Source organism: Lynx rufus, unplaced genomic scaffold, assembly GCF_022079265.1.
Source record: "Lynx rufus isolate CCGP_SWC_20201006 ecotype Redwood Valley unplaced genomic scaffold, mLynRuf1.p SCAF_4, whole genome shotgun sequence".
NCBI lineage: Eukaryota > Metazoa > Chordata > Mammalia > Carnivora > Felidae > Lynx > Lynx rufus.
In genome coordinates this window covers 10,715,941-10,743,105 of record NW_025814856.1, presented here as the reverse complement: position 1 = coordinate 10,743,105, position 27,165 = coordinate 10,715,941, and the positions used below count along the sequence as shown (strand labels likewise).

Genomic DNA, 27,165 nt, shown 5'->3' with positions numbered 1-27,165 from the left:
CGTGTGGATAGGTGGTGGATGGGAGAAGGCCACAGACTTCTTATGTATTCACAATGGGGTAGTTCTGGAGGCTGTGATCCTTGGGGTTGGATGGAGAAAAGGGGCTTAATATTGGGGACCTAGGGCAGCACTAGGGGCATGGAGGCGCTGAAGTCCAGCGTGGATAATGGGAAAGGAGGGAGAAGGCTTGTGGTTGGAAGGTAGCTGACTGGGGGCAAGGGACTGAAGGATAAGGATTGGCTGGGTGGAGTTCTCAGTGACCTATAAATGACTCATGGGGGAACTTCTCTGCCCCCTCCTCACTCTTCTGCTGCTATTAGCAGGCCTAGCATTGGAAGAACCAGTAGGGTGATGAGAAGCTATTGGGGGCAGGGGGACAAGTGTGTTGTCATGGAAACAGACCCTCTCCCTGGACTCTCAGGCCGTGCGGGCCCTTTAAGTGTGACCCGCCTGGCCACTCCCAACATGGCGGCGCGCCCGCTGACCGCCCCCCCCCCCCGGGCGGCACGGGGGGGGGGGAAAGGGGGGGCCTGGACCTCCCCATCATGGCGGCGCGGCGGGGCTGTCGCGCTGAGGTCACGGCGGCGCGCCGGGGGGGCGGGGCGGCGGGGGGAGCGATTTAAAGGGACAATGTCCCCCGAGCGGTGGAGGCGGCGGCGGCTGCGGAGGCCGCGGCACCGGCACCGGGAGCGGCAGCGGCGGTAGCGGCAGCGACGGCCGCACCGAGGAGGGAAGCTTCGAACCCCGGCGCCTGGCCGGCGGCGCCGCCTCCCCGGTGAGGCCCGGCCCGGCCTGGGGAGCCCGCGGGCGGGGCGGAGCCGGAGCGGGGAGGGGGAGGCCAGGGCCGGGCCGGGACAGGCGGGACCCCCCGGGGCGGGGGGCGGGGGCGGGGCCTGCAGGGGCGGGGCCTGGTCGGGGGGCGGGGCCGTTCCGGTGGGGGGGAGGAGCGGGGGTCTTGGGGCAGGTGTCCCCCCCCACCTCGGCGCGTCCCACGGGGTCTCCCGCCCCGAAGTGCACGGGCGGAGGGAGCGTCTCCCGGACCCTGACCCAACGAGGGGTGCGCTGGCGCGGCGCCGCCCCCACCCCTGCGACCCCCGGGGGGCGTCCAGGCGGGAGGCCCCTTCCCACGCTGCCAAAGTGCTCCGAAGTTGCGGTCCCGCCTGTTCCCCGCGGGCAGTGCCCACCCGGTGGGCACCCGCAGGTGCTTCCTCTGGGCCTGGGCAGGGACCCCCGCCACGACTGCCAGGCCACGGACTGGCCCCCTGGGAGCCCCCAGGCCCCCGAGGGCAGCGCCTGCAGCCAGGCCTGGAGCCCGGGCCCCGCCCCGGTTGCCTGGGCCCGGCCTCCCCACCATCTCCCTGGGGAGGGCGCCTCATTCCTGCCCTTCACTTTCCGCCGTTACCTTGAAGGTATTTATAGGTGGAGAGGACAGCACCCACCCCCTCACACACTCGGCCTCCCCAGGGTCCGCATTTCTGGACCAGGAGCCCCATCCGTCGTTTTTGTCCGCAGACTAGAGAAATCTTGGGAGGGTGGGATGAAGAAGCCCAGGCTGGGTATGCATGAGGGAGTGTTGGGGAGAAGAGAAGGGGTTAATGCTGGGGTCACTTAAGGCTGTGGGTGAGGGTGAAGGGTTAATGCTGGAGAACCCTAAGGTCCTTCGAGGATAGGGGTCAGAGTGTGGGAAAAGTGCAGAGGTAATGATGGGAGCACTTGAGATAATGTATAGGATCAGGGTGTAGAAGTGGCTGGGATCCATGCTAAAGCAGGGACAGAGGATCTGCATGTACATGGAAGTGAGGGCACAATTGGGGAAAGTGCAGTAGAGCATGAGTGAGAGGAGGCATCTGGGAGAAGTGATAGGATGAATGCTGGAAGAAAACAAGGTCCATGAATTTGCATGTGTAAAAAATGGGGTAAACTGAGGCAGCACAGTGCAGGAGCTGTGTAAAGAGGAGTTACCCGTGGGGAGACTGAGTCATATGGAAGATAGGGGCCATCTGGGTTACAATGCATATGGACAGGGCCTCAGCACCATTTACTTAGCTCTCCTGGGCTGGGAGGGAAACTGAGGCACTGAGTAGCAAGGGTGACGACTGGAACTTCGAGGTAGGAGAAACTAAGGCAGCATCCCTTTCTCACCTCTCCTGAGCACCTGTCTCTCTGCCCCCAGACTTACAATGCCTTGCTGAGCCAGACCAGCAATTGAGTGGAGCCAGGCAGACAGCATCCATGGATGGGCCCCTGGCAGGCGGCCTGGCCGCCCCAGATCGTCCTCGTGGCCCGGAGAGACTGCCCGGCCCAGCACCGAGGGAAGACATCGAAGGTGGGGCCGAGGCTGCTGAGGGGGAAGGTGGCATCTTCCGGTCCACCCATTACCTGCCTGTCACCAAGGAGGGACCCCGAGACATTCTGGATGGCAGAAGTGGCATTTCTGGTAAGAGAGTGGGCCCTGCGGCCCTGGGGGAGCATCCAGCCTGGTCCCTGAGGTTCAGAGAGGGCTAGGTCACCCAGCCCAGCAGGGGTTGGGATGGGATTCTGATTCTGCTTGGGTCCGGAGCCTTCTCTTTGTGCTCTGCTTATTTTCCCATTTTATGGTTGTGAAAACAGACCTGATGAATGCCCTCCCCCCACAGGGGGTGGCAAGGAGCTGGGGCTTGAACTCAGGTCGGCCTGGTTCCCTCTTCTGAGCTCGTTAATTGGATACAAGTGCACAGCTTAGCACCCTGAGCAGCCCACTTGTTCCCCAGGTGTACCCCAGTCCCATCAGTCTGTTCCAGCTCCCTCTTGCTACACTGTCGGTGAGTCCTGCTCCTGAGCCACAGGTTAAAACAGCTTGTGCCCTCTAGTGGCCGGGGAGAGACTGGCTAGTCAGGGACACCAGCTACCCCTTTGTGCCTCAGTTTACCCAGCAGAAGGGGGTCTCATACTGTCCCCACCTCCAGATTTGTTATTCATTCATTAAATACTCAGCAACTACTATGGTGTCAGGATGTTTTCTAGGTGCTGGGGATACAGCCATGAACAAAAGAGGCAAAACTCCCTTCCTACAAGAGGCCTGACATCCTAGAGACAGGCAATAAGCAACTATATAAATAACGTGAGAGCAGGTAGTAACAGGTGCCGTAAAGGTTTTACATAGAGTGCTAGGATCATGCCCGGAGGACCTGGGAAACCTCCCTGAGTGGGTGGAATTTGAATGGAGCATTGAAAGAATGGTGGGAAGGACAAGCCAGGTGGGGGAAACAGCAGGCGCAAAGGTCCTGTGGTGAGGTGGAGCCTGGTGTGTTCAAGGACCAGGCAGGAGCAGCAGAGTGATGGGGGCAGTGCAGGCTGATGCACCAGATGTCTCCCTTCATCTCCTTGGCCTGCCCTACAGGCCTTGGTTTCCAGGAACCTCCGGGTACCTTATTAGGAGTTTCCTACATGCCAAGCCCTTTATGTGATCATCTCATGTCATTCTTAAAAGATTCCTGTGGGGTAGCCTCAATTATTATCATCCCATGTTCGAGATGGGGAGTCTTAGACCCTGAGGGGTTAAATTAGTTGCCCATGATCCCACAGCTGGCAGTAACCTGGCTTGACAGCCCTGGTCTTTAACCACCACGCTGTGTCAAGGCATCCTGGACCTGCCCCCAGCTCACCCTTAGCAATACTCATGATATTCAGATATTTACCGAGCACCTTCTTGGGGCCACACACATACAGCATCCTCACACTCATGAACCCTGCCATCTGGCTGGGAGACAAACCAGCTACCAGGTGTTATGACATAGTTGCTGTGGCTACAGTAGGTGAGGCCCAGCCTGGGGGCCATCCAGGAGCCCTGGATGAGGAACAGACAGGCAGGGGCCATCTAGGCATCAGGCTCCACATATGCAATGGCATGGAAGTAATGGGTAGCTACTGAAGGTGTTACACAGCAGGGGACAGGGTGAGACTGAGGGCAGAGTATCAGTGCTCAGGGAACCTTAGCAATCCCCTCCTCTAGATCACTCATAACCAAGGCCCAGACAGAAGGAGAGCCATGTTCCACGGCATGTAACTGGCCAGGGCAGGCCTGAGACCTTGATTTTATGAGGGCTCCGGGGAAACAGGGTCTGGGGTCCCAGAATCCTCTCTGCTTCTGAGGAGCTGGTCAGTTCTCTACCTGGCAGAAGCCCCAGGTCTGGCAAGAGAGGGGGAAGGTAAGTAGGTAGGTGCGTCCTCCCTCCCTCCAGGGAATCAGCCAGGCTCCAGTGCATGTCCCTGGAGAGGAGGGGGATGTGGCTGCCAAAGGGGGCCAGGCCCACCCTAAATGATGTCCTTGAGTGGATGGGGGCTTGGGGCAGGGGTGGCTTGACTTGGTTGGGGGGGGCGGGTCACAGCCTGGAGGTTAGATGAGGGCCTGGGCTTGGGATGCAGCGCCTCCCCTGCTGTCCTCTCAGCCTGCTCGACCCCCCTTCCTGGCTTGGGCACCTGCCCTAGGAGTCTTGTGATGTCTATAAATAGGAACAGCCTCTGGGGCTGCTGTTCCACCCTGAAGCCTGGGCCTTCCCTCACCCTGCCCCTGCCCTTGGAGCCCCCCAAAGGTACCCCTGGAGTGGCTACTTCCAAACTTCTCTGTCTGCACACGGATGCGTCCACTGCCTTCTCTGTCCTCCATTATGCCTATTGACTTGGAGCCCCCACAGCGTCCTTGCAGCCCCCACCTGATGTTTGGCCTCTCTCTCCTCGGCCTCCTGGGTGCAGCCAAGGCTTAGGGGGCTGAGATGGTCCACAAGGATTGATGGGAGTCTGGTGCGTGCCTGGCATTGGGACCGGGGGCCAGGGAATGAACGACATACTATTTCTGCCCTTGCGTGGGGCCCCAGGCTGGGGAGGAAATCAGAGCATGGAGTGAGCTCTGGGTCCAGCCTCCAGCTTCCAACCTGGGATACCTCCAAGCCAACCCCGACCCCCGTCCCAGGCACCCTCACAGCCCTTCCTTCCTCCCACCGCCGCCTCTCCGGATGGAGCATGTACTGTGTGATCTCCTTGGCATCCGTCGCTGGCCCTGCAAGATGGGTGCTGGCTGTTCCCTTTATACAGAGGAGGAAACAGGTGGGAAAGGTGTGCCCTTCAGTCACCACTGGGCCTTGAACTTGGATCTGTCTGCCTCCAAAGTCTAGATTCATGGTCACTCTGCCAAGCTGCCTGGCTTGGGGTTCAAGCTGCAAATGGACACCCTTCTCATTTTCCTTCTCTCATTTTCAAACCCTCTTGGGGACCCCCAAGATAGCAGGAGTCCATGAGGGCCCCTTGGCATGGCCACTGCCAAGGGCTGCATCTGGGCACCTCGTCCGACCTGTAGGGACTTCTGGATCCCCTCTGGCCATGGAGGCCTCTGGGCAAGCCCCCCAGCTCCCAGGTGTCTTGGACACGGGGCCCTGCTTGGCCTGCTTCCTCCAAAATGCTGCCACTAAAAATAGGAGCCTCGCTGGAGCTGCTCAAAGAGGCCAACACAGCCCCCTGGCTCATGGAATCCTTAGACAACGCCAATCACAGAATCAACGAATCTGGGACGCCCAGAATCTCCAGAGCTGGGGTCCCAGAATCTCAGAAGCAGGATGCCCGCACCCTCAGACCTGCACCTCTAGGCTGTGCGGGGGCTTGGTGCCACTGAATTGCTTGCCTTCCCCTGAGTAGCTCACATTTATAACTCCTGTGTTCTCAAGAGACCCCATTTTTTGAGATCTCTGTCCCTTGGCTGGTCCAGGCCTTGCTTTCCCAACCCTCACACCTTCAACATGCACCTCATCCTTCCGCCCTGACACTGGCCCCTGCAGTCGAGTGTAACCCTGGTCTGGCCCTGCTCCCCATCCGTCTACTCTAGGGGTCCTCAAATGGGGGCGGTTCTGCCTGCAAGGGGCCTTTTGCAATGTCTGTAGACATTTTTGGTTGTCGTGATGGCAGGGCCAGGGGCTGGGGGCCGGGGGGGGTGGGTGGTGCTCCTGGCACCCGGGGGGGAGAGGCCAGGGATGCCGCTCAGTGTCCTACACCACACAGAGAATCATCCGACCCTACACGCGGATAGTGCTGAAGTTGAGAAACTGCTCTAGAAATGCAAATTTACGTACCCCCATCACCACCCTCCCCTTCCAGAGGCCATGTGACAGTCACGGCCCTTCTCTCAGGCTCAGCAGAAAGACCCTCAGCCAATGACCACAACTTTCTGATTCCCCACATCATCCCTGATGGCACTTTTAATTCTTTGGCTCCTGTCAGCTCTCAATTTCCTGGGCAAATTGAACCGTGGGGGATCAGACAAAGAGCTAGCCCTGGACCATCCTCCAATTGAAGTTAATCCAGCAATTGCATCTGTCAGGCTCTGGACGGGGCACAAGTTCCCCCCGTGTGTTAACCTTGGCCCAGGCAATTGGCCTGCACCCCAACTGGCACGTTCACCCATGTCAGGCGAGTGCGGCGGGCAGAGGAGGCACAGGCCAGGATTCCTGTGGTCGCTCCAGGCGTTGGCTCCACAGGCGGATAATGGAGAGTTGGCTCTATCTGTGTAAGGGGTCCCAGGAGGGGATTTGATTCTAGGACTGAGGCCTGGAAGGGGGCCTGGGAGGCAGGGATAGGCCCTTTGCAGCTCGGGCTTAGGGCTCCTCACTCATCAACTGGCAAGTATTGGTTGCACACTTGCTGTGTGCCAGGCACTAGGATGCGGCAGTGAAGGAGGCTGAAAAAGTCCCTGCCCTCAGGGGGAGCTTACCTGTTTGCAGGGACTCGGGGAAAGCAGTCATCCATAGTGGAACAAGGCAATTTCAGAGAGTTCAAAGAAATGAAACAGGAGACAAGAGAGAAAGTCATAGGGGCTCACTTTGGTCAGTGGCCAGGGAAGGACTCTCCAGACAGAAGAAATAGCCAATGCAAAGGCCCTGGGGCCAGAAAGGGTTGGGTGAGCTTGAAGCATCAAGAGGAGTCAGGACAGAGTGAGTGAAGGTCAAAGACAGGGAGCTGAGGCTGGAGAGACCTGCTGTGGAGGTCCGACCTCTCAGGGCTTTGCAGGTAGTGGTTGGGAATCTGGCTTTTATTATAGGTATGATGAGAGGTCAGGTGAGTTTTAACCAGGGTGTGATTTTTAAAAATCACCCTGGTTGCTGGGTGGGGGCAAAGAGAGGCGGGTTAAAGGCAGGACACCCCGTGGGTGACCCAAGAGACTCTTCCAAAGAAACCCCTTTCAAGGCTCAGGAGTGCAGAGGCCAAAGGCCTCTCAGGGGAGAGGGGTGGGGAGCCGGCTAGGCCCTTCCGAGGTGCCCGGCAGGGCTCCCGGAGCTGGGGTGTTGTGAAGGACCCCGGCCAGGGGGACCCCAGCCCCTCAGGGTCTCCCCTCTCTGTTGCAGACGGGCAGCCCCATCCCGGCCTCAGCGAAGCCCTCCCCCGTGCCACCTCCGCCACCCATCGGATCAGCAGCTGGTGAGTGCCACGCTGGCCCTGACGTCAGGGAGGGCAGGGGGGCAAGCAGGATGTGCCTAGCCAAAAGAAGCCCCCTGGGGAGTGAGAAGGGGAAAGGAGGGAATCAGGAGGCCAGGCAGGAGGAGGTGGCTCCCGGCAGACAAGCCCCTGGGCGTGTGCAGGGGGTGGGGAAGACTGGGATGAACACAGACAGTCAACTCTCATTATGCCTGCCAGGAGCAGGGCCAGAGGGACAGGAGCCTGAAGGTTAGACCCTTGGAGTCCTGTCTCTGCCAGGTGGCCCTTAGCCTGATGCCAGGCCTCTCTAAGCCTCAGTTTCCCCATCTGCAAAATAGAGTCCCTAAGATGCATCTCACAAGCTGGCCTTGAGGACCCAAGGGAGGTGGGACAGGAGCAGGAAGTGACAGCAGTGGTGACAGCAGGGACCCTGTATTAAGTCTTGGTGGGTGCTAATATGCAAATAATAGTTGTACCGGGTTAAATGATAGCTTTGGCACAGGTTTACCCCACTGAATCTTTGCCATGGCCCTGGGGGGATGGTCCTGTTAGTATCACATGTCACCGATGGGGCTGAGAGAGGTGACCCCCTGCTTTCCGCTCAGCCTCTTGGTGGAGCCATGTGTTCACCTGTTTGGTGGACACGATCGATAGCCCCTCTTGGAGGCAGGGTCCTGAAAATGAAGGGAGATTTATCAGGGACAGTGATAAGAAGAACCCATGTTGGCTGTGGGCTCACCAGGAGCCAGGCATCTGGTGAAGCGAAGCATTCCCCCAGCACTGAGCTGTGTCCTCCTCTCCTTACACTTCACGGGGTCAAGGCCCCCATTTGAAGGATTGTAGCTGTGATTGTTTACAACAAATTTTTTTTTTAACATTTATTCATTTTTGAGAGACAGAGAGCTGGAGCGTGAGTGGGGGAGGGGCAGAGAGAGAGGGAGAAACAGAATCCGAAGCAGGCTCCAGGCTCCAGGCTCTGAGCTGTCAGCACAGAGTCTGACACGGGGCTCGAACCCATCAACTGCAAGATCATGACCTGAGCCAAAGTCGGGTGCTTAACCAACCAAGCCACCCAGGCGCCCCACAGCTGTGATTATTTAAATGAGCACATACCTCATGTAAACTTTCCTTTGATTATGGATACGAGAAAGCTCCTTAGGTGCTGCATAAGGACACAGAGGCTCCTGGTTTTTGGGACTCGTCCCCATTTGTAGGATTGGAAAACTGAGGCCCGGTGAGGTTGCTTCGCCTTCCCCTTTCCCCCAAAGAAGGCCAGGGTCCTTGGGGCTAGAGGCTGAGCAGGATCCTTCCACCATTCCTGACTCCACCCTTCCTAGAAGGGAGCTGCAGGGGAAAAGTGCATTCCCTTGAGTTGTTTACGCCACAGAGTTGCACCAAATTTGCTGGAGAGGTGAGACTAGATGAACTAAATCACCCCAGTTTGGGGGCACAGATCAGAGCCTTGGGCCCTCCTGGGGGACAGATGAGAGTTGACTGTGCCACCAGACTTGAGGACATGCCTTGTGACCCTGGTGTGACCCCTGATAGACCCTGTACACTCTCCCACCATGCAATGGGGCTGGGCTATATAGACAGGTGCAGCCTGGGAGCTGGATGTGTTTTCTGGTCTAACAGCTCTGGATGCGCCACCCGCACTCCCCATACCTCCCCACCCTCACCTCCATGTTCCCGGCCCCTCTGAGGTTGCCCTTGGGCTGGGTCTCTGGGGCTTGTCTCAGAGCCTACGAGGATCCCCTCCCCTGCCCAAGGAAGGGAGACTGAGTCCCATGGCTAACCTGTCCCAATTGGCACTTCCTTGCAGTTGCTGGGATGGAGGCAGCCTGGACTTCCAGCCGGGCTCCCCACCACCCCACCTCCTGGGCCACTTCCCTGGCCCCCCTGATGGCCAGGGGACCTGGGAGCACCCCCTGGTCCAGGAAGCCAGGGAGGGCCTCACATCTGAGCAGAGGTTCGAGGACTCGGTCATTGTGAGAACCATGAAACCCCACATTGAGCTCGAGGGCTCTAGAAGGTTCTTGCACCATCAGGGTGAACCGAAGCTCTTGGAGAAGGCCCCCCGGGGCCACCCCAGGTTCGACTGGCTCCGGGACACAGATGAGCAGGCCCCACCCCAGGATGCAGGGCTGCACCGGGACCTGCCACCCCAGCCCCTGCCCCTCACCTCCTTCAGGACGGTGCTCGTGCCAGTAGAAGATAGCGCTAAGTCATTGGATGTGACGGTGGTGGACACTAGGGAGCACCTGGCAGACCTTGAAGGGCTGGCCCAGCCATCCGACTGGGGCCTGCCCAGGTCAGCCTCGGAGGTGGCCACGCAGACCTGGACAGTGAACTCGGAGGCGTCCGTGGAGCGGCTGCAGCCGCTGCTGGCCCCGGTCCGGACGGGGCCCTACCTGTGCGAGCTGCTGGAGGAGGTGGCCAAGGGGGTGGCCAGCCCAGATGAGGACGAGGACGAGGAGCCGGCCGTGTTCCCGTGCATCGAGTGCAGCATCTACTTTAAGCAGAAGGAGCACCTTCTGGAGCACATGAGCCAGCACCGCCGAGCCCCGGGCCAGGAGCCCCCCGCCGACTTGGCCCCGCTGGCCTGTGGAGAGTGTGGCTGGGCCTTTGCGGACCCCAGCGCCCTGGAGCAGCACCGCCAGCTGCACCAGGCCTCCCGGGAGAAGATCATTGAAGAGATCCAGAAACTGAAGCAGGTCCCGGGCGATGAGGGCCGGGAGGCACGGCTGCAGTGCCCCAAGTGCATCTTTGGCACCAATTCCTCCAAGGCCTTTGTGCAGCATGCCAAGCTGCACGTGCGTGAGCTCCCGGGCCAGCCCGCCAGGGAGCCCTTTGGGGGCGGCAGCGGGGCCGGCAGCCCGGGCCCTGATGCCACCGCCCTCGCCTATCGACCCTACCGAGGCTCCTCGGGGCTCAGTGGCTGCGTTTTCTGTGGCTTCCCCGCGCCCAGCGAGAGCCTGCTCAGGGAGCACATGAGGCTCGCGCATGCCCACCCCCACTGGGAGGAGGATGCCGAGGCTTTTGAGGAGGACCCTGCCAGCCAGCCGGGCACCAGCCAGGAGGCATATGCCCGCTTCCCTGATGCTGCCGAGGACTACTTTGGCAAAGCTGAGCCGCTCTTGGCCCCCACGTGGCAGGAGAACCCTGCTGGATATGACCCCAGCCTGGCCTTTGGCCCAGGCTGCCAGCAGCTAGGCATGAGGGATTTCCCACTGTCAAAGCCACTTCTGCGCGGCTCAGATCAGAGGCCCCTGGGAAGGCCAGCCTTCCCCTCACCTCTCGCATCTGCCCCCTACTCCTTACATCCCGGTAGAAACAAGAACGTGGTCCACCCGCAGGGGCTCCCAGGCCAGCTGGGGGACCGGAGACACCCTTGGAGCGAAGAGGAGGAGGAAGACATACCGCTGGCCTCGGAAATGGACTTTTCCCCTGAAAATGGGGTCTTTCCACCCCTAGCTTCCCCTGGCCTCATCCCACAGCTGGCCCTGGACCTGAAGCGGACTTTCCGAAAAGCTCTGAGGGCAGCTGAGGCCTCTCGGGCACAGCGGCAGCAGCTCCGAGGGATGGTGCCCGTTGTGCTGGTGGCAAAGCTGGGGCCACAGGTCATGGCTGCAGCAACCCGGGTGCCCCCACGGCTGCAGCCCGAGGAGCTGGGGCTGGGGGGCACTCACCCCCTGGACTTCTTGCTCCTGGACGCGCCACTGGGCAGCCCGCTGGGGCTGGACGCACTCTTGGATGGGGACCCGGCGGTGGCACTGAAGCATGAGGAGCGGAAGTGCCCCTACTGCCCGGATCGCTTCCACAACGGTATCGGCTTGGCCAACCACGTCCGGGGCCACCTGAACCGTGTGGGCGTCAGCTACAATGTGCGGCATTTCATCTCTGCCGAGGAGGTGAAGGCCATTGAGCGCAGGTTCTCCTTCCAGAAGAAGAAGAAAAAAGGTAGGGCGGCTTCGCTCTGGCACCCACCTCCCTCCGAGGCCCGCGAGACGTGCAGCTGGGCAGCTGAGCTCTGAACCGAGCAACCCTCACTCTAAGTCCTCCCATAGCGCCAAGCAGGGGGAAGTCAGGGCCTCCCCTTCTGGAAGACTGGGAGCCACGGCAAAGGCCACTGCATCGGTGGAGGTGTGGGGACGCCCCGATGCCCTGGCCCTTCCAGCAGCTGGAGGAAGGAGTATGGGCAGAGGAGGCAGCCCCAGGCAGGGAATTTCACTAATGTCTTCACTCAGCGAATATTTATTGAGAGAGGTCCCCTCTGTTCCGGGCATTTGGGGGCACAGCAGGGAAGGAAATAGCAGTCCCTGCTCTCTTGGAGTTCCCGGCCCAGTAATAGGAGTGTGGGACCTGGCCGGCCTCAGAAACCCCAAGGCAGCCTGTGAGCTATGCAGATTCCCAGGACCAGGGTTCTGATTCTGGAGATCTGTCTCCAACAGGATTGCCCTGGGTGCTTCTGACGCTGGCGAACGTGGATCCCACTTGGGGGAGGTGCTGGTGTGGTGTTTGAGAGCGTGTGTGCGCATGCGTGCATGTGTGCGCGTACACTGGGGGTCAGGGTCAGGGGGCAGGCAGCCACAAAACCAGGCAGTTATGGTGGTGAGTGACCAGGGCTGTGATGGGGAAAGCCAGGGGCTGGGGAAGCTGAGAGGAGGTCCCTGACTCTGCCTGGGGCTGTTGCTGGGGGGGGGGGGGCAAGCAGACTCCCAGGGGAGGGGATCCCATCCATTTGGCCATTTCTTCATTCAACAAAGATTTAACTGACAGCACTGGAGTGACAGTGAGCAAAAATAGGCATGTACTGTAGACACCAGCAGGCTCTTAATCGAACGTTCACCCAAAAGATTGCAAATCCACAACTAGAGAAGTTTCTGAGGGTGGAGCCCCTGATGCGAGAGCTAAGTAGGGGGAAATCTGGAAGGCCAGGCACATAAGGCTTCTTGGAGCAGGAGTTGCGGGAGGATGTGTGAGCTCACACAGGCAGGAGTGTGAATGGGAAAGGGAGGTGTCCTGGGTCAGGGATGGCACTGGCTGTGTAATCTGTGGAGGGTGGAGGGTGGAGGGTGAGAACCCCTGGGAACGGGGATGGCTGGGGCCAGAGAGTCACCCCTCCAGGCAGCCCATGTCCTCTCTCCCTCCACAGTGGCTAACTTCGACCCAGGCACCTTCAGCCTGATGCGCTGTGACTTCTGTGGGGCTGGCTTCGACACCCGGGCCGGCCTCTCCAGCCATGCCCGGGCCCACCTGCGTGACTTTGGCATCACTAACTGGGAGCTCACCGTGTCACCCATCAACATCCTGCAAGAGCTGCTGGCCACCTCGGCTGCTGAGCGGCCCCCCAGCCCCCTGGGCTGCGAGCCTGGGGGGTCGCCTAGCGGCTTCCTGACCTCCCGCCGGCCCCGCTTACCTCTTGCAGTGCCCTTTCCACCCACCTGGGCTGAGGACCCTGGGCCAGCCTACGGAGATGGTAAGGGGAGAGGGTGCAGAGGGGGTTGGGGCCCTGACCCTCCTCAGGGGCCCAGAGAGATGGGGGGTAAGAGGGGGTCAGCCACTCTGCTTTCCTGGGAGGGTTTCAAGTCACTTTTCAAAGTATGTTGACAACTGTCCTCACAACTGCCCTGCCATGTAGGGGTTATTTCTCTTTTATTCAGGGGCTGGGCCAGGGCTGCTTCTGGATCCAGTTAGTCCCTGCCCTGCCTGACAGTGACTTTAATGCATGCTTATTCAGCTCTTACTAGGAACCAGATAGGTTCTAAGCACTTTACAAACACAAACTTATTTATATCCTGACAACAACGATATAAGGCTGGTGTTATTATAATCCCCATTTTACAGATAAGGAAACTGAGGCACAACGAAATTCATTAATTTGCCCAGGGACACACAGAAGTGGCAGAGCTGGGATTTGAAACCCTAGACAAGTCAGGCTCTACCATTCTTGGTCTTTTTAAAAAAAAAAAAATTTTTTTTTAATGTTTTTATTTATTTTTGGGAGAGAGGCAGAGCATGAACGGGGGAGGGGCAGAGAGAGAGGGAGACACAGAATCGGAACAGGCTCCAGGCTCTGCCCAGAGCCTGACGCGGGGCTCGAACTCACGGACCGAGAGATCGTGACCTGGCTGAAGTTGGACACCTAACCGACTGTGCCACCCAGGCGCCCCTACCATTCTTGGTCTTAAAAACGTCTTCTATCTAGAGCAGTGCTTTCCGATAGAACTTTCTGAGATGGACAGGTTCTCTAGATACGTGTTCTATAGGCCACCACTGGCCACCTATGGCTGTTGAGCACTTGAAATGTGGCTAGTGCAAGGTTAGTTGCAATTCGCTCAAACAACTGCAGATCTAGAGTCCACTTTCTAGATTTTCGTTGGTGCCTACTTTGTCCGGCAGCATTTATAACCCCTCCCGTAACTTGAGTGCTTGTGTATACTAAAGTTTCATCGTATTTATGCCTTAAAACAATTCAGTGCAGCTAAGGATTGTTGTGTTCTGGTTTTATGGAGAAAGAGACTGTGGGTCCTCTGCTTTGCCACACAGCCACAAAGCAACAGAGTGAGATTTCTGAACCATGTTCGGTGGTCTCTCCAGGGGAGGATGGCTTGGGAAATCCAGAAGTAATATTTTGGTGAAGGAGCCTGGGAATGGGCACCACTGAGGGGGCAGAAAGGTGAAGGGCCCAGCCTTGCAAAGGCTGACTTTGTGGGAGCCCTTACTGAATCTCGAAGCAGAAAACTGGGTAGTGAGGAATAGGTGGGCTCTGGGGAATGCATGAGGTCCCTGAACAGGGGGAACTGTCCAGGGGCTGCTTGGGGCTGAGTTTCCTTCTGTTTCTCCTCCCTGCAGCTGCCAGGGTCCTACCTAGATCTGTACTCTGACCACCACTAGACTCATCTGTAAGCCCCCTTACTGGCGAAGGAGACCTGAGGGTCTGCAAAGTGGAGGGTGGCACTATCAAAGCCCCTCTCCTCCTTGGATAAGGAGACTAAGGCACAGAAAGGGCATAGTGGTTGGTGGAGGTCACAGTTTCGAAAGAGACTGTAGGGATGTGACCTCAGGCTTCTTGCCTCTGCTGAAGGCTGTCCCCAGGCATTCAGCTCACACACCTGGCTAGGTTTGTGGTTTCTCAGGGGTGGCTGAGAAGTGGAGCTGGCTCTGAGGTTGACTGGGAGGCACAGGAGGTAGTTTGTAAGTTCCAGCCCTGCTGCCTTCTTTTTCTGTCACTCGGGTAGAGGCCTGAATGTCAGGCTCACACTCCTTACTTGGTACTTGGGTCAGGCCACCCAGGGATGGTAGCATGTGCTCAGCAGTCAGGTTCAGCTTTGGTCAACTTGTTTCTACGAGAAGACCAATGTGCCAGCCCCTAGTTATGTGCTGATGGATCCGGCCAAGCCATTGGGGTGCCAGGATTCAGTCTGGTACTGCCCTAGCCTTGTCCGTAGGAGGGGAGGCCCTGATCAGTCTTCCAGTTAACACCTGGTGAGCAGGAGGGCTGTTAATGAGTGATTCAGAAGATCCTGGAAGTCTTGCCTTGAGGAAGGATGCCCAAGATTAAGGCTAGGTCCTGGCACCCGCCCTGCCCTGCACAGTTGTTCTTAGAAGCATCTCCCACCTAAGTGAGCCGTAGGGGGCGGGTGCCAGGTTGGGGGCGGGACAACGGTCAGATTCTGGCCCCACCCAGCTGTCAGGGACCAGCTAGAGGCGATCGGTTTGGTGTTGGGGAGAAGCAGGTTGTGCCTGGAATGAGGTGCCGGCGGTCGTGTGGGGAGTTCCGTAGGACTGCGGGACGGCGCCGGAGGGTATGGGGCGGGGACATTTGGATACCAGGATGATGTTGTGGGATCCTCGTAGTTGGGATCAGGTGTCTTCCAGGATCTCCGACACGGAGGGCAGTCTTCCAGGATAGGGAAAGGATCAGGGTCCCGGCGCAGTTTCTAGCTCCAGGCGTCGGGGCTCCAGGAGCCTGAATGCTGTTAAGGCAAATGCTCGTGGCCCGAGGATTCCCATTCTAGCCTTAGGAATGTCCAGGGTTGGGGAAGAGTGTCCCAGCCCGTCCAGGCCAGGGGTGCAGTTGGCAGCCGCGCCGAGCGCGGCTTGTGTGCTTCCGCGAGCCGGTGTGCAGGCGGCTCCCTGAGGGTCCGGCCCCATCCCCCCCGCCGGCCCGCTGGGCCCGGGACAAGTGTTTCGCTCGCGGCGCTCGGCGCTCGGCCGGCCACACTGGGTGCGCCCCGAGGGGCGGGGCGGAACGGAGCGGGCTCGGCGGAGGCGCTCGGCGCTCGGCGCTCGGCTGCTCCCGCCTGGGGCGGCCGCCCCGCGTGCGCCGGAGCCAAGATGGCCGCCTCCACCGCCCAGTGCCGAGTGACAAAAGCGGAGAGCAAGGCGGCGGCGGGGCCGCGCGCGGGGGGCGCCCGGGAGCGCGCGCCCGCTGGGGCGCCCCCGCCCAGCCCCCCGAGCCCGGGCCCCGCGGCCCTCCCCGCGCCGCCGCCGCCGCCCCCGCCCCCGCCGCCGCCGCCGCCGCCGCGGGACGGGCCCAAGGCCGAGCCGGAGCCGGGGCCCGGGCCGGCGCCCGCGCCGGGTAAGAGCCCGCGCCGGGGAGGGTACGGGGAGGGCAAAGTCGGCGTTCCGCCCGCCCCCTGCCGCCGCCCCCGATGCCCGCCTTCCAGTCTGCGGGACTCCCCCTCCCCCCCCAGGCCCTCCGGTCGCGCGGGCCCCGGGCCTCCTGTCGGAGCTCGCAGTGTCCCGGGCTTCAGAAACACTCTCCGCCGCCGCTCCGTGGGACCCTCGCCCCGTCTGACAGATGTCCTCTGTCCCCCTTGGAGCCCCGGGAGCGCCCCTCGCCTCAGTCTCGGTCCCTCCGGCGCGGAAACCCACTCCAAGTCACTTCAGACACGGTCCCTACACTATCTGACAGACGCGCCCACTCCACCCGGCGACTCTGACAAAGTCCTCGGTGTCCCGTACCCCGGTGGCCTCCCCTGCCTGCCTTCTCCTTGCTTCCGTAGGACTCAGACTGAGCAGGGGACCTGCGTGGCTTCCTGCTCAGAGCACTGAACGACTTCAAAGCCCCATCTGACACACAGTTCCTTCATCTTCAGAGCTGTCTCCATGCCCTGAACGCTAAACCTGGGGCTCAGCGGGCCACTCGGGCCCCCTTCTCTGAAAAACTAGACCACGAAAGCATACCTTCCACTCCGTCTTCTCATACACAGCTCATTCAGGGAAGCTTCCTGGCCGGCCGGACGTCCCGGAAACTTCCCACAAAGTTCTGTGATTCCCACTTTTCCTGTCCGTGTTCAGATCCCTGCTGGTGGAGGCTCCCCGTTCTCACCTTCCCCCACTTAGGCCTCAGCTTGTGATAAGTAGACTACTTCCGAGCCCTGAGTTGTCTCGGCAGCCCCAGCTGTCTTGTCTGGTGCAGATTCCCAAGTCCTGGGAGCCTCCTCTGAAGGAGCCTCCTTCCTGTCCTTGGCTTCTCACCTCTGTGTTGCTTCTCTGGCCTCTGACCCTGGCCTTCTCTTACTGGATTCCCCTTCTGACTGCCACCTACCTGCCCCCAAGACTGACATGCTCCCCCGCACACGTTCTGCCCAGAGAGATTTGTTGTCAGATCTCCTAGGACGGGAGTCTCTGCTTACACTGTGTTGCCCAACCAGTCTGTGTGCCGGTGCGTGGAAGCTGCTCCTAGTCCCTGCTGTCAGTGGGCAGCCTTGACATCCCTGGGTCTTACTGGTGCTGGGGGTTATGGATGGAGCCCCTGTTTTCATGGGGTGAGTCGCCTCCCAGGATGAGAGCAGCTGCCGAGGATGAGGAAGAAGGCTCCATGCCGCCACTCTCAGTGTTACGGGGGTAGACAGCTCGCATCCAGCCTGGGCTGAGCCTGTCTTCCTAACCTCACAGGCTTGGGTTCTGAGGAAAACACAATGGTGGCCATGGACTTGGGCTCCCCCCCGCTCCCCAAGAAGAGCCTGCCTGTCCCTGGGCCCTTGGAGCAGGTGGCCAATCGGCTGAGCAGCAAAGTGGCTGCAGAGGTTCCTCATGGCAGCAAGCAGGAACTGCCAGATCTCAAGGGTGAGTGGCCCAGGTGGCAAGGTGGGGGTGCTGGTCAGGCTGGTCACGCTCATAGGGAACTCTCGGGTCTGGGGGTTAGTGCGGGGTCAACAGCTTTCTCTTCGCTTCAAGACACTGAGGAGAGATCTAGCTGTCTTCTCTCGAGCTTCCGTTGCCCTGGGCATGCATGGCCTTGAGCTGTACCCTCACTGGGCGAGGGAGGGACATCCAAGGAAAGAGCATGGTTTTCATGAGCTCACACTCAGACCCAGTTCATTTGCTGACTTTGGCCCTGGTTAGCTGTGTGATCTTTTGCATGGTATTTTCTCATCTGTGTGTTGACATTCAGATCATTATTGAGTGGTAACAGGCACTGTGCCGGACCCCAGGGATGTGAGAGGAGCAGAACAGACCTGGCGCCTGTCCTTGGAGTCATTGAAGTTGGGGAGCAGGGAGGCAGAGAAGGAGACAGGCAGGGATAAGGAAGGGCTCTGCAGAAGAGGGTGCAGGGCACCGCAGGGACTGTGGCTGGGGTCTCCAACCCAGTGTCTGGGGCATGAGTTGAGCTGCAGAGGCTGGCTGGGACAGCTCTGGAAACCGTGTAGCTGGCAGGTCAGCAATTGTGTGAACACCTGTTGCCAGGACACCCTGGTATGTTGGATATCTGAAAGGCGTTCCATTGGCTGGACCACGGAGGGCTCTGTCTCCTGCTGTGTGCCCTTGGGCACAACTCTTCCCTCTCTGAGACTCAGTTTCCTTATTTGCAAACTGGACAGGCTGATTCCTGCCTTATTAGGGTCATTTTAAGGATCAGGGAGGCTTGCGGGGAACCTGGGTGAGTGGGGTCCTTGGTGGGGGGGAGAAGGGGGAGGGCAGGGCTCAAGGGGCCTCACAGCCAGCTCTCGTGGCCTTCATCTCGCCCTCCAGCCCAGAGCCTGACCACCTGCGAGGTCTGCGGTGCCTGCTTTGAGACACGCAAGGGCCTGTCCAGCCACGCGCGCTCCCACCTGCGGCAGCTGGGGGTGGCCGAATCGGAGAGCAGCGGTGCCCCCATTGACCTCCTCTACGAGCTCGTGAAACAAAAGGGCCTGCCTGACACACCCCTTGGGTTGCCCCCAGGCCTGTCCAAGAAGTCCAACTCACCGAAGGAGGTGGTAGCTGGGGCTCCCCGGCCTGGCCTGCTTGCCCTGGCCAAACCCTTGGATGCTCCTGCTGTCAACAAGGCCATCAAGTCACCACCTGGCTTCTCCACCAAAGGCTTGGCCCACCCACCCAACTCCCCACTCCTCAAGAAGGCACCACTGGCCCTGGCGGGCTCCCCTACGCCCAAGAATCCTGAGGACAAGAGCCCCCAGCTGTCCCTGAGCCCCCGGCCAGCCTCCCCAAAGGCACAGTGGCCCCAGTCTGAGGACGAAGGGCCCCTGAACCTCAGTGAGTGCGGGTCCTGGGAGCTGAGGGAGGTCCTGGCACCGGGAGGGCTGCAGAGCCCAGGGTGGGGACGATGGGGACTGCAGCTCCTACGTCCTGGGTCCATTGGGTCAGAATTTTGGTCAGAGCACTGTGTCTCCTGTTGGGCTGGCCATGCAGCATATTATCATCTGCCTCCCACTTTACTTTGCTGTTCCTCCCCCTGGAGGCCTGACTGTGGCTGCTGAGCCTGTCAGGGTCACCCTTGCCACTCAGGGACACTCTTGACCTCCTCTGAGCCTGAGGGTTGGGGCAGTGAAAGCAACCAGAACTCCTGTGGGCCTGGCTTCCCAGGAGGGGGATCTTGGGTCCTATAGGCAGGCAAGTGGTCCTATAGTTGGTCCTGTCTTCACATCTTCCTGGCTGTCATGTGCAAAGGCACCTCAACTGTGCCCATAGGTGGAGCCACACCTCCTGGGCTACCTGTGGGCTTGGCAAAGTAGGGTTTGGGAAGACCCCACCCTCACCCCGACCCCCACCCCCACCCCAGGTGCAGTGAGCAAGTTTAGCGTGATGTCCCTTAGGAAGTCAGGCCTTCCCACACATTGGTGTTTGAGTCTGAGGGTGAGCCCAGGGTCTAGCCCCCTGCCCAACAGGGCACCCCGGTTGGCACCTCATGTTCTGATGAAGCTGCTTCCATTGTCTGCTGTGCTTTCAGGAGCAAGGCCCTGAGCAGGTCTGCCCTTTGCTGTATGATGCTTGGCAGCTGGGTGGGGCCCCTGCTTTGCACCCATACAGCTCCCAAAGCTGGGGTCCCAGGGAAGAGGGCCTGGGAGCATCAGATTGTACCACTGGAATTTGGCCACGCCTCTCCACCCCATGTTCTTAAGCTCTCCACACTCACCTTGATGCCAAAGGGCTAGGCAGGGAACAGGACTTTCTGTTTCCCAAAACCTCTTAAAATAAATCTGCGGCACAAGTCTTGGACCCCGAATGGCCTGGGCAGCCTTGAATCACACCAGGTCTTCTTGCCTCAGTCCCCCAGGGCCGGCCAAGGTGGCGGCCGTGAACCCCCCCCCTGTGTTTTGTCTCCGCAGCTTTAGATAGTGACGGGGGCAGAGAGCTGGACTGCCAGCTGTGCGGTGCCTGGTTTGAGACCCGCAAGGGCCTGTCCAGCCACGCCCGCGCCCACCTGCGCCACCTGGGCGTCAGCGACCCGGACGCCAAGGGATCCCCCATAGACGTGCTCCACGGGCTCATCAGGAGGGACGGCGTCCAGATCCGCCTCCCACCCGGGCGCGGCACCCTGGCCCAGCTGGGGCGGCCTCCTCCCACCTCTGCGGCCCTCTCCTTGCTCCCCCCCCCACCGCCGGCCAAGAAGGCCAAGCTGAAGGCCGCGGGTACGGCCAGCCCCTGGGGGAAGCAGGACCTCTCGGCCGCCGCAGCCGCCGGCATTTTCTGGGCCTCTGATGTGGAGCCGTCTCCTCTCAACCTCTGTAGGTTCTCGCTTCAGCCGCTCCCTCCTCCCTGCGGGCCCTGGAGCCCCTCCCGGGGGGGTCGCAGCCCCCTCCCTACTCCTTTCCTGCTGGGGCAGGGAGTAGACAGGGGCCCTTGGCAGTGGGCTGGTTCTGCCCAGAGATCTTGCTGGCAGTTGGCTGCTAGGCCTTTTCTCCTGGCCTTTGACCTCCGTGCCTGTGACCTTCCCTGAGAATGAAGGCCAAGGGTGGGGTGCTACCTTTTGGTGTGGAAAGTGCCCGTGGTTGCCCCTGGTCTGGATGGCATTTGGCACTTAGGCTGCTACTTCCTGCCCTCTTGCCCCCTGTCCTTGTTGGGACCCGCAGAGCCGTGGAGTCTTAGTTCCATCCTTCTCTGCCAGGACCGAGGGCCCATGCGCTCTCTGGAGCCTCCCCTCGCTCCTGCTGAGGGTCTGGCCCCCACCCCGCTCAGTTCCCTCGCTTGCACCTGCCCTCCACCACCACCCCAGCCTGTGGGCGTGCTGCTGCCCATGCCCAGCCGACCAGGAGACCCACAGGCGACGATGCTGATGGTGCCCACGATGCTAATTACTCCTTTCTCCTGCTGCAGCCTCGGGCCCAGAGCCAGCTCGAGACATCCGCTGTGAGTTCTGCGGTGAGTTCTTCGAGAACCGCAAGGGCCTGTCGAGTCACGCACGCTCCCACCTGCGGCAGATGGGCGTGACCGAGTGGTATGTCAACGGCTCGCCCATTGACACACTACGGGAGATCCTCAAGAGACGGACCCAGTCCCGGCCTGGTGGCCCCCCTAACCCACCAGGGCCCAGCCCGAAAGCCCTGGCCAAGGTGATGGGCAGCGGAGGTCCTGGCAGCTCGCTGGAAGCCCGCAGCCCTGCAGACCTTCACCTCTCACCCCTGGCCAAGAAGTTGCCACCGCCACCAGGCAGCCCCCTAGGCCACTCACCTACTGCCTCTCCTCCTCCCACGGCCCGGAAGATGTTCCCAGGCCTGGCTGCACCCTCCCTGCCCAAGAAGCTGAAGCCTGAACAAATGCGGGTGGAGATCAAACGGGAGATGCTGCCAGGGGCCCTTCATGGGGAGCCTCACCCATCCGAGGGTCCCTGGGCGGCACCGCGGGAAGACATGGCCCCCCTGAACCTGTGTAAGTGTGACCCCGGGGCAGGGCAGTGAAAACAGGTAGAGGGGTCTCCCCGGGCCCCCTCCCCACCCTCATCCCAGCACTTCATGGGTACCCAAAGCGCCCACGGTAGAAATAGAAGGGAGGATACACAGGTCTGGAGGACAAGGGGTTAGCTGTGCATTCTTGCTGTGCAGATCCCAGCTGAGCTGCTTCTTGATGCTCTTTCATCCACTCTGGGGAGGCAGAATTGTGCCATTCGATGATGGCAAAAAGATTTTTATCTCTGGGGCCATCTTTAGTTGATTGGTAGTGTCTGCCAACCAGATTCCTGGGGAGAAAGATGACAGGGGTCAGTTCGTGATGTCTTCCACCGGCAGGAGCCTAGGCACTCTGAGTGGGCATCTGAACGGTCTTTCTGACATTCTTGGTTGCTAAGTGCTTGACATTCGGAGTCAGATTCAAGTTAAGCGCTCAGCAGTCTAGCAATATGTGACCTTGGGCAAGTGTCTTCTTTCTGGAAATGAAGATAAGCATGGTTCAAGCTCTGTATGGTTCCAAAGTGGTATAAAGCACCCAGCATGGTGCCTGGTATGTATATAGTAGTCATACTGTGCATGTCACCGTGTTCTTTCTGCTCCAGTTGGCGGAGTCGTGTACTGAGCAGGTGAGGATGGCCCAGGCCTCTCTCTCTTAGTGCTTCTGTGCATTTCATTACCAGCTGTGTGCCATGTGCTTTGAACTGCTCCCTCAAGGTGGAAGTTTCCATCTGCATTTTGCAAAGGAGGAAACTGAGGCTCAGAGGGGAAGTGGTTTGCCCAGCGTAGCCCAGTGTAACATTAAGGGGGTCACAGCCAAGCTGGCCTCTGAGCCCAGGATCAACGAAGTGCTTGCTCTCACTGCTTCATGATGTCATAGGGGATCATTTTGTAGCCAGCTAGGATTTGAGGTGACAGAGCAGGCAGAAGGGCTGGATGTACACAGGGGCCCCTGGAAGTGGATGAGGGAGTGGGTCATTTGGGTCTGGGGCTGTATGGACGGGACAGTTAACACTAGCCTTGAGCTTGGAGGCTTCCCGCCGCAGCCGCCCCCTCCTTCTCCTCCCCTTCCCCCCACCCTGGACCCCCTGCAGCGTCCCGGGCAGAGCCTGTACGTGACATCCGCTGTGAGTTCTGCGGTGAGTTCTTCGAGAACCGCAAGGGCCTGTCGAGCCATGCGCGCTCCCACCTGCGGCAGATGGGCGTGACCGAGTGGTCTGTCAACGGCTCGCCCATCGACACGCTGCGGGAGATCCTCAAGAAGAAGTCCAAACCGTGCCTCATCAAGAAAGAGCCGCCCGCTGGAGACCTGGCCCCCGCCTTGGCTGAGGACGGGCCCCCCACGGCTGCTCCAGGGCCTGTGCAGGCCCCCCTGCCGCTGGCACCAATGGCTGGCCGCCCAGGCAAACCAGGAGCTGGGCCGGCCCAAGTTCCTCGAGAGCTCAGCTTGGCGCCCATCACCGGTGCCAAGGCCACAGCCACTGGCTACCTGGGCTCAGTGGCAGCCAAGCGGCCCCTGCAGGAGGACCGCCTCCTCCCAGCAGAGGTCAAGGCCAAGACCTACATCCAGACTGAACTGCCCTTCAAGGCAAAGACCCTCCACGAGAAGACTTCCCATTCCTGTAAGCAGCCAGTGGCAGGGTCCTGGGAGGGCACCTGCGGGGGCCCACAGGGCCCAGCAGTGCTGTGCACACACTGACCCCCGGCAGGGGCCCATGGCGAGGCCCCGGTGGGAGGTGGGACTGACTCCTGACCTGGGCAGGGCCTTCTGGGCACTCTGGTTGCCTTTGGGCTGGGGCTCAGCAGCACCCCCTCTGCCTGCAGCCACCGAGGCCTGCTGTGAGCTGTGTGGCCTTTACTTCGAAAACCGCAAGGCCCTGGCCAGCCACGCGCGGGCGCACCTGCGGCAGTTTGGCGTGACCGAGTGGTGTGTAAACGGCTCACCCATTGAGACACTGAGCGAGTGGATCAAGCACCGGCCCCAGAAGGTGGGGGCCTACCGCAGCTACATCCAGGGCGGCCGCCCGTTCACCAAGAAGTTCCGCAGTGCTGGCCATGGCCGCGACAGTGACAAGCGGCCGCCCCTAGGGCTGGCACCCGGGGGCCTGGCTGTGGTGGGCCGCAGTGCTGGGGGTGAGCCAGGGCCTGAGGCTGGACGGGCAGCTGACAGTGGTGAGCGGCCTCTGGCAGCCAGCCCGCCAGGCACTGTGAAGGCTGAGGAGCACCAGCGGCAGAACATCAACAGTGAGTGCTGGTGGGAGGGGGTTTTGAGGGCGAGGGGCACCTGCCCTTAGTCACTTCCCCAGTTGCTCACCCGTTCACCCATCTGGCCACCATCCCAACTCTTCCCCCCTCCCCACTCCTCCCCCAGGCCCAGGCAGCATCTAGTGACCAACTGTCCTGTCCTGTCCTACAGTTCCCCACAGCCTTCACACCATGCTTGTTGAAGGCAGGAACCTGCCTTCCCGGGGCTCTTGCCCTCTGGCTTATGTCTTGTCCCTCCCCGTACCTTTCCCTGCCTCAGAATTTGAGCGCCGACAAGCCCGCCCTCCAGATGCCTCTGCGGTCCGGGGGGGTGAAGAGGCCAGTGATCTACAGCAGAAGCTGGAGGAGGTGCGGCAACCCCCACCCCGGGTCCGGCCGGTCCCCTCCCTGGTACCCCGGCCCCCCCAGACATCACTGGTCAAGTTTGTTGGCAACATCTACACCCTCAAGTGCAGGTACGTGGCCCCCTGGGGCAGCGGGGGAGAAAGACCACCCACCTGGGGCTTAGTCACCCAGAACCTCTGAACAGCACAGGGGTTGGTGGCAGTCAGGAGATGTAGCTTTAAGGACTGCCTCAGAGCATGGCTGGACCCAGGCTAAGGGATTCTTAACAGAGAGCGTCACCTCAGAGCATTAGGCTGGGTCCCTGAGGTTTGTAGCCAACGAGACCTGGTTTCCAGAACTGGCTCTGACACCTAATCAGCATAGTGGCCTTGGGCAAGGGCTTCCTGCTCCAAACCTCAATGCTCCCATGTATATAATGGGGTTGACAACAGACCTACCTAATAGATTTGTCATGAAGTTTAAACAGTTGAGTATTTATGAAACACGTGAACTATGCCTGCCACATGGTAAGCACTCGACAAGTGCTTGTCTGATTAAGACAGATGAAGGTCTTAGTTCATTTTTATCAAAGTCCAGGCATCCATCAGAAGCCAGGAAACTGGGTCTGACACTTAAGGTGGCCTCAGGCCACATAGGCCAAGTCAGAAGTAAGATTCGAACCCAAGTCTATGGCATCACAGGCTCAGGTCCTGGGCCCCTGTTCTGAGAGGCCTCCCATGGGACCTCAGGCATAAGGAATTGGGGAGGTGGGTGCCCGAGCAGGGTGGGTGTGAGTTAGTGCCTGACCCCCTTTCCCCAGCTGCCATCCTTCTGTCTTGGGGCCTGGCAGGGCAGAGTCTGCTGCTCTGGGGTCTCTGTCCTCTCAGCTCATGTGTTTCAGTCAGACGGCAGAGGGACCATGGAAGCCCGATGGCCCTTTCCCAGCATCAGAGCCAGCAGACCTCCCTGAGCGTAGGGATGATGAGGGTCTGTAGGGGACCCTGCCATCATCCAGGGGTGGGTAGAGGAAGCCGTCCGTGAAGGGCCCCTTCCCTGAAGCCCTGGGCCTGCACCGTGCACAGCAAGCTGTGGCGGGTGTGCCTGACGCCCGGGCACGTGGGCTGGGCTGCACTTCGGCCTCCCCTCTGTTCCCCCACAGGTTCTGTGACGTGGAGTTCCAGGGGCCCCTCTCCATCCAGGAGGAGTGGGTGCGGCACTTACAGCGGCACATCCTGGAGATGAATTTCTCCAAAGCGGACCCCCCACCCGAGGAACCCCGGGCCCCGCAGGCACAGACAGCGGCGGCAGAGGCGCCCTGACACAGAAGCATTCCAAATTCCCTCTCGTGCCACCTCTGTCTTCTCTTTCTCCTCCGTCTGTTCCACCCTGTCCTCCCTCTTTCTTTTCCGTTTCCAAAGGAGCAAGCCAAAACCTCAAACCGGCACCCCTTGGGGGCCGGGCACACTACAGCCGGGGCGCCAGGAGCCAGCTAGTGGCCCTTCCCCCAGCCCGAGGGCTCTGGGGCCACACACAGCGCATCTTCCTTCAGCCCACGCCCACCTGGTTCAGCAGGGGCAGAGGCCAGGTCTCTTGTGGCAGCTGATCTGGTCAAGGGGAGGAAGGCCAGCGCTCCCCCGCATCTGGCAGCCAGGCGGGGCTATGTTCGCCATCCGTGGCCATTTGCAAAGACCCCAAAGACCCCTGCCCTGGTTCCCTCTTGCCCCTGTGAATATCCTCTCACACACGCACACGCAGACACAGACACAGACACACACATACATACATGCACGCACACACAGGCACACGTGCACGCACGCACGCACCTCGTGAGACCCAGGATTTGCCCTAGCCCCCCAGATCCTGAGTCAAACGACCACATCATGCCACGGTGCTTGCTCAGGGGAAGGCACGCTCCCTCTGAGGGCCTGCTGGGGCCTGGGAGCCCCCCACTGAGCCCATGATGCCACGGAAATCCTTGTTGGCCGCCCCCCACCCCCCCAGAGGGGCCTTCCCAGCCTGGAAGAGCTCAGAGCTGACAGCTGCCTCCTGCCATGTCAAGGCCCCCCAGAGCCTTGGGGGGCTCTGGGGCCCAGGAGGGGGTGGGGATGGGACTCTCCTCCCCCACCCCCACTCCCCTCCTCCTTTTCACTGTTGCTTTCTATGTATAGCTCCCTAGACCTTTCACTTTTTTAAAAACGCGTTTTGTGTAGAGAATAAGGAACGTGGATCTTTTTATTTTGCAATCCTGGGCCGGCTAGAGACCGGGAGCTGATTGATCTTTTAACTTTTTTCAGTGGCCACATTTTGGTTATCGATGTACCTAGAAGTATGTAAATTAGATTAAATTTCTCTTCTGGAAACACCCCGGGGCAGGCGGCCAGCGTGTGTTTTTCTGTCAAGTGGACAGGCTGGCATCGTCTGGCAGCCGGGGCTGGGATCGAGCCACCTCCCCCTAGAGCTCCCGGAGGCCCTGGGTTTTCCTGTTGGCCGCCAAGCTGACCAGACCCAGCTGGGGATGAGCCCAGGTTCCCAGCTGTTGGCCCTCAGTGGCATGGTTGGTGAGGGGCTCTGGCCGGCTGGCTGGCTGGCTGGCTGGCTGGCAAAGCGGCTCCTGTGAGCAGAGGAGAGGAACCAAGGCTCTGGGCAGCTGGTCTAGGAAGGGAGCCAGGATGGAGAGAAGCAATGAAGCTGGAGGGCCCTCCAAGGGCAGGAGCGGTCCAGTGAGGGCGTGGGGGACCTGCCGGGGGAGGGAGAAGCCCACAGTTGCTGGCAGCCTTCAGAGAGCTGGGACCAGCCTGCCTTCAAGACATGTGACTTGCCTGGAGACACATGCACCCTGAACCCGAATCACACGAGGGGAGAAGGGAGCTGCTGGCTCCTTCGTGATGTTATTTATTTTCTCGCTCTGCAAATGTTTATTGAACATTTCTGAGATTTTAAGAGATTTTGTTGGCTGCTCCTTCTTGTTTATTGCATGTGGTTTTTCAGCTCATCATTTTCACTTCAACGGCCAAGGACTGGAAAG

At 60.1% G+C, this 27,165-nt stretch overlaps 1 protein-coding gene across 3 annotated transcripts; it reads left to right on the top strand.

Moving 5' to 3' along the window:
- The first annotated feature begins 686 nt into the window (after positions 1-686).
- WIZ (WIZ zinc finger) lies at positions 687-27,084 on the top strand. 3 transcript variants are annotated; one of them, XM_047096513.1, is made up of 13 exons: positions 687-775; positions 2,174-2,437; positions 7,368-7,440; positions 9,260-11,397; positions 12,593-12,916; positions 17,344-17,514; positions 18,421-18,924; positions 19,998-20,396; positions 20,986-21,537; positions 22,646-23,173; positions 23,376-23,795; positions 24,076-24,271; positions 25,300-27,084. In XM_047096513.1, the coding sequence occupies exons 2-13, from the start codon at positions 2,233-2,235 to the stop codon at positions 25,457-25,459; spliced, it is 5,670 nt and encodes a 1,889-aa protein (XP_046952469.1). In that variant the 5' UTR covers positions 687-775; positions 2,174-2,232; the 3' UTR covers positions 25,460-27,084. The 3 variants fall into 3 exon arrangements, with proteins under 3 accessions (XP_046952469.1, XP_046952470.1, XP_046952471.1); XM_047096514.1 differs by lacking the exons at positions 687-775; positions 2,174-2,437; positions 7,368-7,440; positions 9,260-11,397; positions 12,593-12,916 and adding an exon at positions 15,778-16,021; XM_047096515.1 differs by lacking the exons at positions 687-775; positions 2,174-2,437; positions 7,368-7,440; ... (1 more) ...; positions 12,593-12,916; positions 19,998-20,396 and adding an exon at positions 15,778-16,021.
- Positions 27,085-27,165: the final 81 nt, after the last annotated feature.